This window comes from Silurus meridionalis, chromosome 9, assembly GCF_014805685.1.
Source record: "Silurus meridionalis isolate SWU-2019-XX chromosome 9, ASM1480568v1, whole genome shotgun sequence".
In the NCBI taxonomy this organism is placed as follows: Eukaryota; Metazoa; Chordata; class Actinopteri; order Siluriformes; family Siluridae; genus Silurus; species Silurus meridionalis.
In genome coordinates, this window is record NC_060892.1 from 19,518,599 (window position 1) to 19,540,125 (window position 21,527).

A 21,527-nucleotide genomic window follows, 5' to 3' on the forward strand; every position below is an offset into this window, starting at 1 on the left:
GCCTTGCCTTTAAGCTTCTTTTCCAAAGCGACACATTTCACTGTGCGCTACTTTGAGCGATGTCGCCGTGTGAAAAGAAAAAACAAGTCTTCGAAGGTGAGGAATGAAAAGTCTTCAATGTATTTAACTGCATCCAAAAATATGATGGTCTATTTAAGAGTCTGAGATTATTATCAAGTTTTGCAGAATAGTTTAAACAAAGAAATACTTTGCATGGAAATCAGAAGTCAGAGGAATCCACAGGGCCTGTTTTTAAAATTCATAAACAGGAGAAATAGGAAAGATTCAGTTTTCAGTAGCAGTAAAGGTTTGTCAGGAAGCAAAACTTTCACGCTAAGCACCCCCAAAATAAATACACTACCTGTCCTCATGTCACATTTAGGTTCTGCCAAAACAAAATCTTGTGACTATGCAGACAATTTTTAATTCATGCTACTCAAGAGCAATCTGACAAAAGCTGAATAATTAAAAGGGTCCTCTACCTGGAATTCAGTGAATAAACATACCTTTGCAATGGTTTCATGACGTCTGAAGGTGGGGTCCAACATCTCTGTTAAAGATGACTCGAAGGGGAAGAAGGCCTCATAGAGGAAAGGAGCAGTCTAGATTTAAAATATATGCAGAGAACACAAAAAAGACATGAGCCTTTTCAAATATGACAGAGGACCTTTCAAGCTATGCTACTACATACCTAATGGATTCCAAAGGGGCATTTGAACCATGCTTCTCATTGCATTAACACATTAAGCCTCACTTGTCAATGGCATACACTACTTCCTTGTTCAATGACACTTCAATAGCTTCTACAGTCAAAAGAGAGCTCATTATAAAAAATTCCTATCCATTTCAAGGGTCACGGCAGCACAGTAAATATTTGCTTCAATCAGGGCATCCTATACATCCTATACATACATCAGCACTCTGGCCTCTGAAAGATCATGTAGACTCAATAAATATTTTTTCGAATCTGAAATGTAAACATTTGTATTAATTTTTGCTAAAGATCTCCACTAGGATGTGTTTTCTACTGTGTAAGGAATCACTAAGATGCCATTCATCCCTTGGTAACACTATTTTTAGGACCAGGAATCAGTCAGCATATAATGATTAATAACTGCATTTGTGTGCGACTAATTATTGATTTGTATGTCATTACCAGCTATTTACATGGTCTTTATTAATTATCTTATTTCGCCCATTTACATTAGTTCTTTTCTAAAAATGAATGTATTAACTATAAATAAATGGGACTAATAGCTTGTATTGTACAAAATACACACTATATAGGTGCTCCGTGCACTGTGTGAATGTTTAGCTAATAAGCATGACATAGATATAGAATTTATCCTTGTTCCAAAGCAAAAACAAGTGTAAATGGGCTATAGGACAAGAAGGATAAGAACCAATGAAGGCTTGTAATGGTTTAAAATAAATTTCTCACCTACAAAATGCAGTTTGTAATGTATGTAGAAAAAAAAAAAAAACACACATGTTCATATCCATTCATGTAATAAATCACATTGTTTGCTGTTGATTGGAAAAAATACCAGACACTGACAAACCAGAAGCCTTCAACCATGAAAAACCCACACAAAAACAAAAAAAATGTGTAAAATGGCTTGTGTTGAAAAGCTGAGGGTGCTTTGAAAAGCCCACAAAATGACAGCTCCTGTTTCTACTCCATCTGCCCCTTTATATTCTTTGTATTATCCATGCAAAAAAGCACAACAAAGACAGATCCACATAGAAGATTAGAGGCATTAGATGCAGTGCCACATTGCCCACTCTACTCTTCATCTCCCTGAAGACCCGACCTTGATGTTTTGAAGCACAATGGTCTATTACACAAGCATTTGTAAGGAGCCATTTTGTATCAGTTGATACTACATGACCTCAGGCAAACAAAAAGCAGCGCAGGACCTTTCCTGTAATAACCCCTTTTGCGTAATAATACTCTTCTGGTGGTCTGATGGTTCATAAGAGGTTATTTTGAACAAAAAGTGCATCTCCTTCACAGAGTTTGCCTATGAGAGTTCCAAAGCTGCGCTCTTTGCAGGGCAATTTAAATAAAATCCCATTTCTTTTTTTTTCCCAGAGAATTTGAGAGCAGACTAAAGCTGTCAAGACGATGTAATCTCCTAGTTAAAGCAAGCCACAGAATGTGCTGAGGTTCCTCAGGGATGTGTCCTTGGCCAAGTGACCTTTTATTGCACAGTTAATAAAATAGGGGTCCAAATATAGAACAATAAAGAACTTCTGCAGGATTATTGAGCAAGTTACTATTATAGCTAACCTCTAAATTATAAAGGGATAATGTTACCAATTAGAATAGATGTGACTGCATAGCAATTTAGCTGGTCAATTCAGTCGATGCAGAACCTATATTTTGTTGTTCAGTCATAGCGGGCATTAGGCTTCTGTCAGGAAAGTCAATTACAACACTGCCAAAGTACCACTGTTGGAAAATAGAGCAAAGCCCTTAACCCTCAGGATGACTGGTAAATGCAATAAAAGTAAATGTAAATGTAAATATACAAATAGATACAGTGGCACTGCATTAAACATCTACTACCAACATAAACAAGCTTATAACAAAGAAAATCTGCTCTAAGCTCTCATCATTGCAAAGCAGCAGGTGCACAAGGAAAAAAAACAGCTCAGATTTATTTTCTAGATAACCAATGTGTTATTGCTGGACTAACTGCTGCAAGGCCAAACCAGCAACAGGTAATTACAAGGCATCAGCCGAAAAATGTAAGTCGTTAGTTGTTTAGAGTCATACTGAAACATATGCTTTGTAATAGACCCTGCTTTACAAGTAAATGAAAGGATTGAGTACAATAGCTGGATCTTATAACAAAACCTAAACAAAATACCTTAAAAAAAGGATATTGTGTATATTGTAAAGAATTACTCATAAAGCCAATGAAGATAACTAAAGAATAGTTGTTCAGGTGATGTTAGGTTCCTTAAATACACTACACTACATTCACATTCAAAGACATACTACACATACTGAAAGACATACAAGGGGACATACTGACCCACAGGTGTCTAATGATCCCACATTTATATCTATAGAATTTAAACAGTGAAGCTGACGCTAAACAGTGATTAATTCTGTAGTAGTGTAGCACTCTTGTATAATTCAGTCAACGGAAAGAGGTTCCAACACAGGAACTGGGCAACAGCCAAATAGCATACAAAATGGTTTTGCTGATGAGGGTTCTTTACCCTTTGCAACACATCCTCAGAAATATGGAACAAACAATACTGTGAAGCACTTAGCACACTAATATACATTAGAGCTATCAAGCCTGTAGGCAGTGGCATGCCAGAGCTCACCAGAGGTTCCAAGAAGCCATTTGGAGCTGCTGGCGGACGGCAAGAGCATGAAGGAATAATCACAGTCTCACCACCATGCCGAGTGGGACACACACTGTTTATGCAAGCTGCAAAATGAGGCTTTAAATGGAGTAATCAGCATGAGGCGATATATCAGGCTGCACTAAAAAGTGTAGCTTTGAAGCATGGGACAGTGTGCCTGGAGCTGTTTAGCTCGACAGCCTCTCCCAGCAACCAGAACTAATGTTCTATTGTTGGTAACAAGCTGTATGAATATTCATCTACAGTGAGACAGCAATAAGTGGAGGTGTTAAGCAGCACGCAAGGCCGGCAAAGGGAAATCATCTGTCGCATCATGTAGCAGTCACTAATTCCATTGGCCACACACCTCAAAGGAAGTTATAATGCTTAAATTGGCCAGTAAAAAAATACTAATTAGTTAATAAAAATGTACTTGAAAAAAGCTGTTCAAAAGCAAAGCATAAAGGCTGTTCCTTGTGGCTATATTGTAAATGGCATATATATATATATATATATATATATATATATATATATATATATATATATATATATATATATATATATATATATATATATATATATATATATATATAAACTTCAGAATAATACTAGCTGATTGAACATCAAAAGACCAGAGGAAATAAAAAGAGATGCACAAGATCTAATGTAATAGACTCTTGAGAGAATATACACTTTCAGATTGAGAAAACACAAATGGATATTTTGCAAACATTAAGAGAAACTGTTGAATAAATGATGAGCTTGGACTCATACAGTAATTTCTAAATCTCCTTTTTATGTAACTCACAGAGATTATAACAATTCACATTTCTATTATTTATACAAGCTAAAACAAACATCAGTATCATTCATTATGAATCAATTTTCTCAAATCTCTCCATCAATTGCTATTACAGTTTTTCTCAGTTGCTTTGGAGCATTTCTTAAATCATCCTTAATATTTGCAAACCAGTAAGTGCATTTTCAAAACAACATGTACAAGCAGCACAATACATTGGATTTCTTGCAAAAGTTTCCATTTTTTTTCTTAAAATCCTTAGTTCATCTCTCTAAACTAATTATTTGTGTCAATAAACATCTCATTGCCATCAGAATAAAAAGTCTTTTAGTCACTGTTCACAAACAAGATCATCAGAATGTTTAGTCATGTTGTCAGTATGACGGTGCACAGTTTTGTTATTTTCTCATATGAACTACTCTTTGAAATACAATGATTGAACATGCACATGGCTGGATTTCTTCTTTATGGTAAATACAGTGAGGAAAATAAGTATTTGAACACCCTGCTATTTTGCAAGTTTTCCCACTTAGAAATCCCACTTAGGGTCTGAAATTGTCATCGTAGGTGCATGTCCACTGTGAGAGACATAATCTAAAAACAAAAATCCAGAAATCACAATGTATGATTTTTTAACTATTTATTTGTATGATACAGCTGCAAATAAGTATTTGAACACCTGAGAAAGTCAACGTTAATATTTGGTACAGTAGCCTTTGTTTGCAATTACAGAGGTCAAACGTTTCCTGTAGTTTTTCACCAGGTTTGCACACACTGCAGGAGGGATTTTGGCCCACTCCTCCACACAGATCTTCTCTAGATCAGTTTCTGGCCTGTCGCTGAGAAACACGGAGTTTGAGCTCCCTCCAAAGATTCTCTATTGGGTTTAGGTCTGGAGACTGGCTAGGCCACACCAGAACCTTGATATGCTTCTTACAGAGCCACTCCTTTGTTATCCTGGCTGTGTGCTTCGGGTCATTGTCATGTTGGCTGGTCACCCAGCCTCAACCCATGTTCATGCTCTAACTGAGGGAAAGAGGTTGTTCCCCAAAATCTCGCAATACATGGCCCTGGTCATCCTCTCCTTAATACAGTGCAGTTGCCCTGTCCCATGTGCAGAAAAACACCCCCAAAGCATGATGCTACCACCCCCATGCTTCACAGTAGGAATGGTGTTCTTGGGATGGTACTCATCATTCTTCTTCCTCCAAACACGTTTAGTGGAATTATGACCCAAAAGTTCTATTTTGGTCTCATCTGACCACATGACTTTCTCTAATGACTCCTCTGGATCATCCAGATGGTCATTGGCAAACTTAATACGTGCCTGGACATGTGCTGGTTTAAGCAGGGGAACCTTCCGTGCCATGCATGATTTCAAACTATGACGTCTTGGTGTATTACCAACAGTAACCTTGGAAAAGGTGGTCCCAGCTCTTTTCAAGTCATTGACCAGCTCCTCCCGTGTAGTTCTGGGCTGATTTTTCACCTTCCTTAGGATCATTGAGACCCCACGAGGTGAGATCTTGCATGGAGCCCCAGTCCGAGGGAGATTGACAGTCATGTTTAGCTTCTTCCATTTTCTAATGATTGCTCCAACAGTGGACCTTTTTCACCAAGCTGTTTGGCAATTTCCCCATAGTCCTTTCCAGCCTTGTGGAGGTGTACAATTTTGTCTCTAGTGTCTTTGGACAGCTCTTTGGTCTTGGCCATGTTAGTAGTTGGATTTGTACTCATTGTATGGGGTGGACAGGTGTCTTTATGCAGCTAACGACCTCAAACAGGTGCATCTAATTTAGGATAATCAATGTATTGGAGGTGGATATTTTAAAGGCAGACTAACAGGTCTTTGAGGGTCAGAATTTTAGCTGATAGACAGGTGTTCAAATACTTATTTGCAGCTGTGTCATACAAATAAATAGTTTAAAAATCATATATTGTGATTTCTGGATTTTTTTTTTAGCTTATGTCTCTCACAGTGGACATGCACCTACGATGACAATTTCAGACCCCTCCATGATTTCTAAGTGGGAGAACTTGCAAAATAGCAGGGTGTTCAAATACTTATTTTCCTCACTGTATGCAGTGTATGCACTGTATGCACTGTTTCAGCAGCACAAATGTATTTATTTGATTGCATATTTAATTTACATTGATTGCATGAGACCGGACAGGATTTACACTTTTACTGTACTGTACTAGTGTTTGTTCATTTCTTGGTTGTTCATTCATTTTTAGACGTCGTAATTCTGTGTTTTTTTTCTGTGTTTTGCTCTGTCTGCATACGCTCACCAATTGAAGGATGAGATTCACCTTTGACCTGTTTTAGATAACTAATTAATTATTGGTTGATCTGATACCATACACTTCCCTTCATTAGTAAACTTCAAGTTCCCCATACTGGAACTCGAGCTGAGTCACAATGCTTTGGGAACGCTTCGCGTTGTCCATGCTTTGAACCATGTGTGAAATCTGGCCAATAGGCAAGTCTTGACGTCATTGCCTGGTCCACTGGGATCTCACTCCAGGACATCTGCGACGCTGTGGACTAGTCCACCCAGCTGACCTTCATCAGGTTTTATGACCTTGACCTCAAAGCCACTCCGGGCTCCACTGTCCTACGTGCTTGTGAGGTTGTGAGGCTTTTACACACTAAGCAGGGTCTGGTCAGTGAGGCGTTCCCAAACGTTGTGACGCAGCTTGAGTTCCCGAATGGGGAACATCTCTAGGATACTTATGTAACCCTAGTTCCCAGAGGGAACGAGGTGCTGTGTCCCCCGGGCCACACTCCCTGCATTCCTGCGCTGCTTACCTTCTCTTTTTTTGCAGAAGCTAATGTCGCTACCACCGCGCAGCCATTTTGTAGCTTCTGGTTGTCACAACGTTGCCCGTAGATGACCTCACGACTTGCCTATTGGGCAGATTTCACACGTGGTTCAGAGCATGGACAACGCGAAGTGTTCCCAAAGCGTTTCGACACAGCGTCTCGTTCCCTCGGGAACTGGGGTTACATACGTAACCAAGACACGATTTATCTGCATAATTCATCAATTCAAGAAACATAGAAATAGAAATATAATCTTTACAGATTATGTCAACTGGTTTAACCATTTTGCATTCAATCATTTTTTTTCAGTTGCTTTGGAGCGTTTTGCAAATCAGAAATTAAATTCTTAGAACTACTTGTTTAACCTCTACATCATTTAGTCATTTGTACATATCATAAAAACATTTCTTGTTGCTTTGATCAAATTGTGAATGCTTTGGTACCTTTTTTTTTTTTTTTGTGTACAATTGTCTGCTATTTTCTACATTATCAGCTGTTAATGCCATGTTGATCAAAATATATTATTCTGGTTTCACCTAAATAGTCTTAACCCCAAAAACATCCTGGCATCTGTTCATTGCATAAGTCATTAAATGCAAAATGGTTCCAAAGACAAAGGCACTTTTCATTCTGATAGGATGAAAATACTTTTATTTCAAAATACTTACTTCTGAGAGATGAACTAAGAGGTTTGAGAAAACTTTAGGCTTTTGCAAAAAAAATCCAATTTGTTGTGCTGTTTGTAAAAATTGTTTTGAGAATGCACTTACTGGTTTGCAAATATTAACGATGATTTGAGAAATGCATCAAAGCAGCTGACAAAAACTATATGCCATGAACTGATGGTGAGATGTTTTGGGGGTTAAGACTATTTAGGTGAAACAGCAAACACGTGTACACAATCAATTAAATGAATGCACTAAAGCATTCGCAATTTGATCAGAGCAGCAAGAATTTGGTTTTGTGATGTGCACACTTGACACTAAATGACATGGAGGTTGAACAAGAAACATGCATGTGTCTCTCAAAAACGATACATGTCTAGGTGTTTTCAAACTTTTCACAGACACTGTCAAAAAATTACTACTGAGGCTAATGGGCATTAGAGGTATCCAGATGTCTAAAAGCACTCTTAAAAACGTATTTGCATTATTATTAAATAAATACTTTGAATCATTTAAGTCAAGTGGCTTTTTTGTCATATCAACCATATACATTCTCTAAGACTAATGTGCTACATTAAACAGCAAATGGACACAAGGTAACACAAAACTAACTAGAACAAACAGACATTTACACAGAGCTACATAAAAAATGCATGCATAGAATTGTTTTCTGTAAATAAGTTGTCTATATGAAAATAAATACTATACATAGAATTTGACAAAATAAGCAAATCTATTTAAATAAAAAATATATTATTATTATTATTATTATTATTATTATTATTATTATTATTATTATTATTATACTTATTATGGAAATTGTGTGATTTTAGATCTGAAGTTATATGACCTAATCTTACAGTATATACAGTCAGTCTAAAAGGATTATCAATTATTTTAAAAAAATATATATTGCTGCATATAACATTAGACTTGCTTAAGAATATACAGGTTACAGTAGATACTACAGTACATGTGAGCAAACCAGTCAGTGGTGTTTATTCCAAATACAAAATTATACTAGGCATGCATAATAGATGGATTGCATCTCTAGTAGAGTTTTGTAGACAAGCCTAAAATGTTAAGCACACACTTGCCTTCAACATTCAGTTGTTTTGGGAGCGGTTGATTAGTTCAGTCAGGTGTCTTATACAGCACTTCAGATCTAACCACAGCAGATGCGTCTGATTTAAACAAACCTAGCCAACTCAAGACAGTGGGATGCACTAATGATTGCTTTGTGCTTCTCTCTTTCCTGGCCTTAGCAGCCTCTATCTGAACAGTCCAGAGACAGATACAGATGGGCTCAGGTGGGTAGCCATTCTGTTTGCTATTTTAAACCCAGACATGGGAGATTGTGATCAATTAGACTGCGAGAGTTGTGTGTGTGTGTCCGCTGCATTGCCTTAGGGTTTCTTTGCTGAAGTAGACTTCAGAGAGCCTTTGTTGAATCTGACTGCACCCTACTGAATCGAGACACAACAGGGTTCCAATGTATTAAGAAATCTGTCAGCAAAGACTATTGACCAATGCTGTTATGTTCCCCATCCACTTCAACTTGCTGTGCATGAGCGTATAACTTAGTTATAGTGTAATATCATTTGCAATGCTTCACACCATATTAAAATTCTGTGGTCTGGTGTTTAAGAGAGGGTTTGGAATGATGTGTTTAATTCAGTTTTCATATTCCCAGGAGATTCTCTGCTATACTAAATGTGGCAGTAATGCAGTGCATAAAAAGCATGTCTAGTAATTTCAATGACTTCTCAACAAATATCAAAATGGGGAAAATGAATTGACCTCATTGACTTTCACCAATGGGTGTGTAGCAGTATTTCACAAACCACTGATCTCCTGGGATTTTTATGCACAACCTTCTCTAGAGTTTACAGCGAATAAAATAATACATCTAGTGATCAACAATTAATTGGATGAAAAAGCCTGGTGGTCAGATCAGAGTTAAATAGAGAAACAAAATGGTGTCGTGGCATGCAGAGAAGCATCTCAAAATGCACAGCACGTAAAACCTTTGAGGCAGACGGACTACAACAGTAGACAACCACCACCACTGTTGGCCAAAAACAAGGATATTAGAAACATCACACTGCACTGTTGCCAGATGATTGGCTTGTGCATTAGGCTAAATGATAGCTTATAGTACACTTAATTGTCTGGCACACTCAAATCTATGGCCGGTAGCTGGACATTACAATGGTTGATCCTGCTTGATGATGAAAGCATATACAGTATACATTTTTTGTACTGTAAATGTACACAATGTATTGTGTGCAAAACCTCTAAATGTGGCAATGTTATTAAGACACAAATGTATTAATTGCCGTATGTGTCTTCTGAGAAACTACTCGGAAGTTATGAGTCCAGAAGGTCATAGTTTTTAGTTAATGTTGGTTTAGTTACCTGGGCAGATTATTTCATTACCAGCAGCCCAATATCCTATTTTTTGTAGAAACTGAGCGCAAATCAGAAATGAATAGGATAAAACTAGGGAGCAATTTGCTTCAGTGATCTTTTGGTTTTTGTAAACCCCATAACTTAAAAAAAAAAAAAAAAACATGCCAAAGTGATTAGCATCCAGGCTGTAGCTCTTTTCTCTAAGCAGATGGTGAGGGCAGGCTGGGTTCCAGGCTTATACTGAGCAGATATTACCTCTGTCCAAACTAGGTTATTGGTTTGTGACAGATCTTTGGCCAGACAGATATTTTTTTCAAGTCCAAACATCTCCATCTATGATCCCATTGCCCCTTAAATTCTGTTTTTAGGTTCATGGTGAAATTACAAATAAATTCAACTGCTTTTAAAATTGTAACATCTTTAAGATTACAACATTATGGAAGATGATTTAGTATTACAGCATACTGTAAGTTAATAAGGCCTATTATAGGAAATGGTACAAGTAAAAAAGCATCCCTGCAACTAAACAAGTCCTATTCAATGTTCAATGTTTAAGTGTAATGCAAAGACTGCTTACTGCTTTTAAAGGGGCATTTTTAACCAAAATCCCCTCTGGTGAACTCATACATTTAAATGTGTTGCAATCGTCAGTTACTATGTGACTTGTTTCAATTGATACAGACCTTTAATTTCAGCACTACATAAGTAATGTACAGGCATGTGAAAATGACAGAACATCATCTCTGATTTAGTTCTGATTACTAAAATCTCAGAATTCTATGGTTTTAGTAATCAGGAAATAGCTAAAATGTTCTGGTCATTATAAGGTCTTTGAATTAGGTAAATACAACCTCATATAAACAACACTGACAATACATGACATATAATGCCGTGTATTCACAACTTTCGCCTTAGTTTATTGAGATTTGCAGGCATTTGTTTATGCACAGCTCTCTTAAAGTCCTGCCTCATTTCAGGTCTGAACACCTTGATTCTTTTTCAGCAATTCTGTTGTATATTTGCTGGTGTGCCTGGGATCATTGTCCTGTTACATAAGCTAGTTTTAGCCTAGCTTTAGCTGTCAGTCTTAATGACCTCAATGACTCAACAACTGCACAATGCCTAGGTTGGCTGTGAAACAAGCCCTACTATTCACCCTTCCACCATCATGCTTGACATTGTTTGAGCTGATATTTGTTCAGATGCAACTTTGTAAACCTAAGCCATGATGCCATGTTAATTTTAGAGAGAAAAAGCTTTCACCTGGTAACCTTTCCAAAAAAAACATAATTGTTCCCTTTTTTTTTTTATTGTATTGTCATGAACCTTTACATTTTACATGCTAACTGAGGCCTGTAGAGTCTGAGATGCAGATAGTGTTGTTTTTTCCAATTTCTCTGAGCATTTTACATTCTGACTATGGGTTGAAATTGCTGGGATGATTTTGAACTGTTTTGAATGTTTTTTACTTGTAAATAAACAATTTAAAAGTTACGGTAGAACTAATGGACTTTAAATTGTTTAAAAATGGCCTCATAACCCTTGCCTGACTAATAGGCAGCAAAAACTTCCACAACTCTGACCCCAGACGCATATGAAAAGGCATCCAAACCATCACGGACTACAAACCTACAGCTCGATCTCAACCAACCAGCAGTGCCTTCCAACTGGATGAACTCACTTTTTTGCTCATTTTGATCAAGGCATTGGACATTTCACCTCAACCATAGACTCTTGCAGAGTGGATGCACACAAGGCAGCTGGCCCGGTTGGCATACCGGGATGTGTTCTCAGAGCATGCGCTGGACAACTGGCACAGATTTTTACTGACCATTTCAACCTGTCACTCTCCCAAGCCACGGTTACCAAGCACAGGTGGAGACAAACCTGGCTAAGAAGACTGAAAACATCCTATTTGGGTATTGGGTAATTCGGGGGTTTGTGCCTTTAGCAGTTCCCTCATCATTGTATTCATTCTGTTCCAGTGCTGCTACTTCCGACACCTTATTCATTCCCTACGAATTTCGGTTTATTCTGCCGTAACCCTTAGTCCTTTGCAGGTACCAGCTTTGCATCGACTATAATATCACTGAACCACGGACAAAAATCACCATCCAATGATGGCCCATCAGAGACTGCTCTGAGTTTGTCCCAAGGGGCCAGTGGACAAACTGTAAGGATGGTCAGATCTGTTCATGATCTCAGACCCTGAGAACTGCCATGCAACTTCATGAGGCCAGACCCCGAGAACTACCATGCAACAAAACAATAAACCTTCTAATCTAAAGAGAGGATCTCTTTGATCTGAGAAGATAAAGCCATTTGTTCAGCTGCCCAGTCACCCATCACTGAGCCCCCTCTTTCCCTCCTGGGGGGATGGCCGGGTCATGTAAAGTTGACTTAGAAGGTCCTGGAATTCAAAATACTTTACTTGCATAATGTAATAATTACATTTTGTAACAAAGTGCAATCTATTTGAGTAATCATTTACAGCCGTGCGAGAAAGACTAACTAGCAGCATACCTTTACCCACACCAGTGTATTCCATCATTGGGCCATTGGGTGAGCAGTCTACAGCTGCATCATTGAGAGAATCCTGACCAACTCCATTACTGTATGGTACGGGGACTCCACTGTGTGTGAACTAAAGCCCTGCAAAGGGTGGTCAAAACTGCCCAACGCATTAATGGCACTCAACTACCTGCCATTGAACACCTTCACCACAGCAGATGTCTGCGCAGAGCTCACAACATTATCAAGGACCCAATCATAAACTGTTTGCATCAAGAGGGAGATACAGGAACATACGTACCAGAACCAGCAGGTTCAGTGACAGCTTTTTTCCAATTCCTATCACACTACTAAACTCTACACTAAACCATTAGATCACTTTATAAACACTGTATATAACCTCTATACAATTATACATACAATGTACATATTACATGGCTCACACTAAGATGAGCCACCTAGACTCCTTTATCTATATATCCTTACTGTACATTCTGCCCAACATTTTATATTCATGTATAGATGAGTATATAATGTGTGCATCTATATTTAAAATATACACAAATATTTTGGAATTGGGTTTGTGTATATATATATATATATATATATATATATATATATATATATATATATATATATATATATATATATATATATATACACACAAACCCGATTCCAAAAAATTTGGGACACTGTACAAATTGTGAATAAAAAAGGAATGCAATCATTTACAAATCTCATAAACTTATATTTTATTTACAATAGAATATAGATAACATATCAAATGTTAAAAGTAGGACATTTTGAAATGTCATGCCAAATATTGGCTCATTTTAGAGAGCATTTGTGAGCTACACATTCCAAAAAAGGACCAATTTGCAACTTATTAGGTCAATTGGCAACATGATTGGGTATAAAAAGTGCCTCTCAGAGTGGCAGTGTCTCTCAGAAGTCAAGATGGGCAGAGGATCCCTAATTCCCCCAATGCTGTGGCAAAAAAAAGTCGAGCAATATCAGAAAGGAGTTTCTCAGAGAAAAATTGCAAAAAGAAGCCATTATTAAACATTATCCAGAAGCGCAGGCATTTTCTCTGGGCCAAGGATCGTTTCAAATGGACTGTGGCAAATTGGAAAACTGTTCTGTGGTCAGACGAATCAAAATTTGAAAGTCTTTTTGGAAAACTGGGACGCCATGTCATCCGGACTAAAGAGGACAAAAACAACCCAAGTTGTTATCAGCGCTCAGTTCAGAAGCCTGCATTACTGATGGTATGGGGTTGCATGAGTGAGTGTGGCATGGGCAGTTTACACATCTGGAAAGACACCATCAATGCTTAAAGGTATATCCAACTTCTAGAACAACATATGCTCCCATCCAGACGTCGTCTCTTTCAGGGAAGACCTTGCATTTTTCAACATCACAATGCCAGACCACATACTGCATCTATTACCACATCATGGCTGCATAGAAGAAGGATCCGAGTACTGAAATGGCCAGCCTACAGTCCAGATATTTTACCCATAAAAAATATTTGGCGCATCATAAAGAGGACGATGCTACAAAGAAGACCTAAGACCTAAGTTGAGCAACTAGAAGCCTGTATTAGACAAGAAAAGGACAACGTTCCTATACCTAAACTAGAGCAACTTGTCTCCTCAGTCCACAGACGTTTGCAGACTGTTATAAAAAGAAGAGGGGATGCCACACAATGGTAAACATGGCCTTGTAGCAACTATTTTGAGATGTGTTGATGCCATGTAATTTAAAATCAGCTTATTTTTCACTGAAAATGCTACATTTTCTCAGTTTAAACATTTGCTATGTCTTCTACAATTTGTACAGTGTCCCAACTTTTTTGAAATCGGGTTTATTTATATATATATATATATATATATATATATATATATATATATATATATATATATATATATATATATACGCACACACACACACACACACACACACACACACACACTGGAGATCAAAATTAGAGAACAATTTATAAACAATTGAACAATTCTGAAATAATGTCATCTTCACTGCTCAACAGTTGAAGGAGCTTTTGTCCTGTCTATACCAGGTTACAACAGTCAGCAATTAGTAGGAAGTGTACAGGCCTCTGCTCTTAATGACTTCAGTACATCTACGGCCACAGGACAGCACTAGTCTCTCACGCTGCTCTGGTGTGATTTTGGTCCACTCTTCTTCCAGTCTCCTCCACAGTTCAGTGACTGTAGTGAGTTTCTTGGCCATAACTTTGTCGCCAAGGATTTTCCAGAGGTTCTCTATTGGGTTGAGATCAGGACTCTGGGCAGGCCATGCCATTATTTCAATGTTTTCAGTTTCAAGGAACTGCTTTACCCATTTTGCTATGTGACATGGAGCGTTGTCCTGCATGAACACTGCGGGCTGATTGGGTGATGAATGCAGGGAAGGAACCATATGTTGTTGAATAAGGTTCTGATAAACATTTGCATTCACTCTGCCATGTAGCTGTATAAGAGGCCCAACTCCTGCTGCAGGAAACATGCCCTAAACCATGACACTTCCTCCTCCACTTTTCACTGACTTCTTTACACACTTTGGGTTCAGTCTTTCTCCAGTTTGTCGCCGAACATAATGTTTCCCATCGGACCCAAATAAATTCAACTTGCTTTCATTACTGAAGTGAACTTTGGACCAGTTCTCCTCTGTCCACACAACATGCTCCTCAGCAAAGCTTAGTCTAGCCTTTTGATTCTTTCTGCTAATGAGAGGTTTGGTCACTGCAGAGAGGGCTTTCAGTATAAATGCTCTTAAACGTCGAGACACTGTATGACGAGACAGATCCTTACCCTGTTCAGCGCTAAACTGGTGAGCAATTCCAGCTGCAGTGTGGAAACGACTGCAAATTGAGATCCTCCTCAGTATCCTGTCCTCTCTTGTATTTGTCTTCCGTGGATGACCAGCCTTCTTAGCGGAATTGAATGAGTTTGTGATGTTGTAAAGATTCAATGTTCTTGAAATCATAGATTTGGAACGACCAACTTGTCTTGCTATGGCTGAAAGGGTCATCCCTTTGGCCTTCATCTGGACAACCTGCTGCCGGAGGCTTTCAGTCACTTTTGAATGGCCCACCATCTTGCAGAGTCAGTAAAACTGGAAGTTAGGATGCCAGTTAAATAGGGGTTGACAGATAAACAAGGAAATTAGCACCAGGTGCCAGATTAACACCAATAACTGGGAGGTATTTGAAAGTGTTCTCTAATTTTGATCAGTGTGTTTTCTGCAAAATAATGTTTTTTTTTAAATGCCTTAGTTATTTTGTGGAAAAGGTGTTCTCGTAGCATGGTATAGACAGGACAAAAACTCCTTCAACTGTTGAGCAGTGAAGATGACATATATATATATATATATATATATGTATATATATGTGAGGAAAATAAGTATTTGAACACCCTGCTATTTTGCAAGTTCTCCCACTTAGAAATCATGGAGGGGTCTGAAATTGTCATCGTAGGTGCATGTCCACTGTGAGAGACATAAACTAAAAAACAAAAATCCAGAAATCACAATGTATGATTTTTTAACTATTTATTTGTATGATACAGCTGCAAATAAGTATTTGAACACCTGAGAAAGTCAATGTTTATATTTGGTACAGTAGCCTTTGTTTGCAATTACAGAGGTCAAACGTTTCCTGTTGTTTTTTACCAGGTTTGCACACACTGCAGGAGGGATTTTGGCCCACTCCTCCACACAGATCTTCTCTAGATCAGTCAGGTTTCTGGCCTTTCGCTGAGAAACACAGAGTTTGAGCTCCCTTCAAAGATTCTCTATTGGGTTTAGGTCTGGAGACTGGCTAGGCCATGCCAGAACCTTGATATGCTTCTTACAGAGCCACTCCTTGGTTACCCTGGCTGTGAGCTTCGGGTCATTGTCATGTTGGAAGACCCAGCCTCGACCCTTCTTCAATGCTCTAACTGAGGGAAGGAGGTTGTTCCCCAAAATCTTGCAATACATGGCCCCGGTCATCCTCTCCTTAATACAGTGCAGTCGCCTGTCCCATGTGCAGAAAACACCCCAAAGCATGATGCTACCACTCCCATGCTTCACAGTAGGGATGGTGTTCTTCGGATGGTACTCATTATTCTTCTTCCTCCAAACACGTTTAGTGAAATTATGACCCAAAAGTTCTATTTTGGTCTTATCTGACCACATGACTTTCTCCCATGGCTCCTCTGGATCATCCAAATGGTCATTGGCAAACTTAAGACGTGCCTGGACATGTGCTGGTTTAAGCAGGGGAACCTTCCGTGCCATGCATGATTTCAAACCATGACGTCTTAGTGTATTACCAACAGTAACCTTGGAAACGGTGGTCCCAGCTCTTTTCAGGTCATTGACCAGCTCCTCCCGTGTAGTTCTGGGCTGATTTCTCACCTTCCTTAGGATCATTGAGACCCCACGAGGTGAGATCTTGCATGGAGCCCCAGTCCGAGAAGGATTGACAGTCATGTTTAGCTTCTTCCATTTTCTAATGATTGCTCCAACAGTGGACCTCTTTTCACCAAACTGCTTGGCAATTTCCCTGTAGCAGACTAACAGGTCTTTGAGGGTCAGAATTCTAGCTGATAGACAGGTGTTCAAATACTTATTTGCAGCTGTATCATACAAATAAATACAGGGAGTGCAGAATTATTAGGCAAGTTGTATTTTTGAGGATTAATTATATTTGAGGATTTAATTTGAACAACAACCATGTTCTCAATGAACACAAAAAACTCATTAATATCAAAGCTGAATATTTTTGGAAGTAGTTTTTAGTTTTAGCTATTTTATGGGGATATCTGTGTGTGCAGGTGACTATTACTGTGCATAATTATTAGGCAACTTAACAAAAAACAAATTCATACCCATTTCAATTATTTATTTTACCAGTGAAACCAATATAACATCTCAACATTCACAAATATACATTTCTGACATTCAAAACCAAACAAAACAAATCAGTGACCAATATAGCCACCTTTCTTTGCAAGGACACTCAAAAGCCTGCCATCCATGGATTCTGTCAGTGTTTTGATCTGTTCACCATCAACATTGCGTGCAGCAGCAACCACAGCCTCCCAGACACTGTTCAGAGAGGTGTACTGTTTTCCTCCTTGTAAATCGCACATTTGATGATGGACCACAGGTTCTCAATGGGGTTCAGATCAGGTGAACAAGGAGGCCATATCATTAGATTTTCTTCTTTATACCCTTTCTTGCCAGCCACGCTGTGGAGTACTTGGACGTGTGTGATGGAGCATTGTCCTGCATGAAAATCATGTTTTTCTTGAAGGATGCAGACTTCTTCCTGTACCACTGCTTGAAGAAGGTGTCTTCCAGAAACTGGCAGTAGGACTGGGAGTTCAGCTTGACTCCATCCTCAACCCGAAAAGGCCCCACAAGCTCATCTTTGATGATACCAGCCCAAACCAGTACTCCACCTCCACCTTGCTGGCGCCTGAGTCGGACTGGAGCTCTCTGCCCTTTACCAATCCAGCCACGGCCCATCCATCTGGCCCATCAAGACTCACTCTCATTTCATCAGTCCATAAAACCTTAGAAAATCAGTCTTGAGATATTTCTTGGCCCAGTCTTGACGTTTCAGCTTGTGTGTCTTGTTCAGTGGTGGTCGACTTTCTGCCTTTCTTACCTTGGCCATGTCTCTGAGTATTGCACACCTTGTGCTTTTGGGCACTCAGTGATGTTGCAGCTCTGAAATATGGCCAAACTGGTGGCAAGTGGCATCTTGGCAGCTGCACGCTTGACTTTTCTCAGTTCACGGGCAGTTATTTTGCGCCTTGGTTTTTCCACACGCTTCTTGCGACCCTGTCGACTATTTTGAATGAAACGCTTGATTGTTCGATGATCACGCTCAGAAGCTTGGCTATTTTAAGACTGCTGCATCCTCTGCAATATATCTCACTATTTTTGACTTTTCTGAGCCTGTCAAGTCCTTCTTTTGACCCATTTTGCCAAAGGAAAGGAAGTTGCCTAATAATTATGCACACCTGATATAGGGTGTTGATGTCATTAGACCACACCCTTCTCATTACAGAGATGCACATCACCTAATATGCTTAATTGGTAGTAGGCTTTCCAGCCTATACAGCTTGGAGTAAGACAACATGCATAACGAGGATGATGTGGTCAAAATACTCATTTGCCTAATAATTCTGCACTCCCTGTAGTTTAAAAATCATATATTGTGATTTCTGGATTTTTTTTTTTTTAGATTATGTCTCTCACAGTGGACATGCACCTACGATGACAATTTCAGACCCCTTCATGATTTCTAAGTGGGAGAACTTGCAAAATAGCAGGGTGTTCAAATACTTATTTTCCTCACTGTATATATATATATATATATATATATATATATATATATATATATATATATATATTTAGATATTTATGGTGGCCATAGTTAAACTCTGAATTAATTTAAAATATAAAAGCATGTATACTGACACACTTGTAAATAATACACAGCCAAAACCAAAATATAATGCATATTCAGAATAGATGTCATACATGTAATTACACCTTTGACTAGTGAATCTTCTAAACTGTCAAGAGAGAAACGGTGTCCCACTAGACCTTAGCATGTACAATCAGAAATGCACCACAAAACAGGGTCACTTTGACTTGTGAGAGCCAGATGGCAAGATTGAACTGTTTTATTTTTTTATTTTTTTATGGTCCATGCTCAACTGTCAATTTGGAACAATTTACCTACACACAGCACTGCCATATGATGCTAATTTGATTTGATTTGCATACACTGAAGAAGCATCTCTGACCTCAAAACCTGAATGCCTTCTTAGTTCATGGCCAACAAACTCACACCTTCTCAGGGTAAATCTGGATGGGTGGAAAGATGCTCAAGTTCTTGTCTGCCTGAGAATGTGGCTTGCCATCTGGCGAGGGGAAGAGTCAGGAGCAAAAGTTAAACCATGCCAAGGAAGGCTGTCTTATCTGACATAATGCATTAGTATGGAGCTTGGAAGTGTTTTCTGGGTTTCTAGCAGATAACATTTCCGCACTAAAAATGACATGGAAAACAAATATTACGGGTAATCATTTTGAGGTTCTCTCATTTAATTAAGTCAATGTTTAAATAGAAATCAGGGCATTACTTCGGAGGTTAGAGTCCTGGTAGACATTTTCAGGCAAACTGACTGTTTTTACCACCGTTTTTGTTTAACAGGCTCCTACCCACCATGATATTTGCTGTTTTATTCATAATGTTAAGCTGTCAAAATATGTTATAGGCAGAAAAACCCAATATTTAAAAATACAATTTTTCTTGTTTGTCAGTAGTCAGCAGCAATGTTATTCAAAGCATTTTCTGAAATTCACAAATAAGTTCTAACCTTGTATGTTAATTATTACCAGACCCCAAAACTGAAAATTGCATAGAAATGGTAATGTTGAGCATCCTGAAGCCAATGTGCTATTTTAAATCTACTAGTTCACAAGTGACCAGGTTGGACGAGTTGTTTCATACTGATGAGTGAAACACAAGGCCAAAAGTTCTGTTCCTATACATTGTAAGTATCCTCTGTTCTAATACAGTCTGATAAATTGAATGCCAGGAAAAGGTTACTTTCACAGTTTAAGGCACACCAGCATTGCACAGCAGTTGCTTAGCCATGCATGTGTTCTAAATGAGACAGGTGCGCAAACCAGAGCCTGGAAAATGTCACTACAACACACTGAGAGAAAGACTGAAAGAGATTTGAACACACTCGAGCAATTAGTTTGGGATTTCTCCATTGCGCAGTTTGCCGAGCCTGCAAATTAATACTTGTCTACACAATCTCTAAATCTCTAAATCAATAAATGAGTTTCCTGCCGGAGTAAAACTTGATGCAGACCAAATCCATGTATCGTTTATGGTGTTTGAGATAGTAAATAATTACTACAAAAAGATCATGCAGCACTCTGTGAGTTTCCAGGTTTTTTTATGCTCAAGAGATCGCACAATAAATGGCCCAAAGATAACGGCACAGTGGTTCGGGAAAAGATCGTTAGTGATAGAGAATTGTTTCCAGTCACCTGTTTTATATATATATGCTAAAAGTGTTAGTGTGTGACTCATGAGAGGACTCATGAGAGAAATAGGCTAAAGAAAATAGAGACAGGAGTTTAGGAAATTGTAAGAACCATTGGGCACTTATAAATGGCACACTTTACCTTGGAAGATGAATTTTTAATCCATTTGAAATTATATCTCATCTACAATGGTGGCCTGTTCATTAATTTCAGATGTACACTGTGTTTACTTTCCCAGCTAAAAGATGTACAGGTTTATACCCAGAACAATTTCACTTAGCTGAAAAGGTCTCCAGTTCAATATTAAACTCACATTTCTATCTGTCTAGTTTTGCTTGTAATCCCCTATATTCATGTGGTTTTCTTTGGGCTCACTGGTTTCCTTCCAGTCCCAAGTAGTTGTAATCAACTAATCCAAATTGCACTGATGGGTGAATAAATGTTATGAATGAGTATTTAGTGACCTTTGATTGACTGGTGTCCCAGCGGTGTATTCCCACCAAACCATAAAATGAAAAATAGATACATAGGATTTACTGGATCAAGTGCTATTTCAAAAGTCACGAATTACTTAAAATGGAAGACGATTATTGTGTTTTGTTTCCCTGTTGTCACATGATTGGCTTATTTAAATAACTACATGAAGGTACTGTTCTAATCAGGATATTATTCAAAAGCTTTGTCTCAGACAAGACAAATCTTGGGGGCATGAAATTAATGCAGGACCATATATGAATGTGAGTAAATAATGACAGAGTAAATAATGACATGATTTTTAACTTAGTTGAACCAGTTAAATAATTCCTGCAGGTTCCAATAGCATTTCCTGTTATCTATAGCTACAAGAGGACATTACATGAAG

General features: G+C 38.4%; 1 protein-coding gene across 4 annotated transcripts in view; it reads right to left on the reverse strand.

The window, feature by feature from the left end:
* Positions 1-21,527, reverse strand: part of LOC124391299 (inactive N-acetylated-alpha-linked acidic dipeptidase-like protein 2) — a 316,808-nt gene that overhangs the window by 57,472 nt on the left and 237,809 nt on the right. For all 4 annotated transcript variants that reach the window (XM_046857781.1, XM_046857783.1, XM_046857782.1 and 1 more), the window contains one exon: positions 507-602. In XM_046857781.1, the coding sequence (XP_046713737.1) occupies positions 507-602 (96 nt within the window). The remainder of the gene's footprint in view (positions 1-506; positions 603-21,527) is intronic.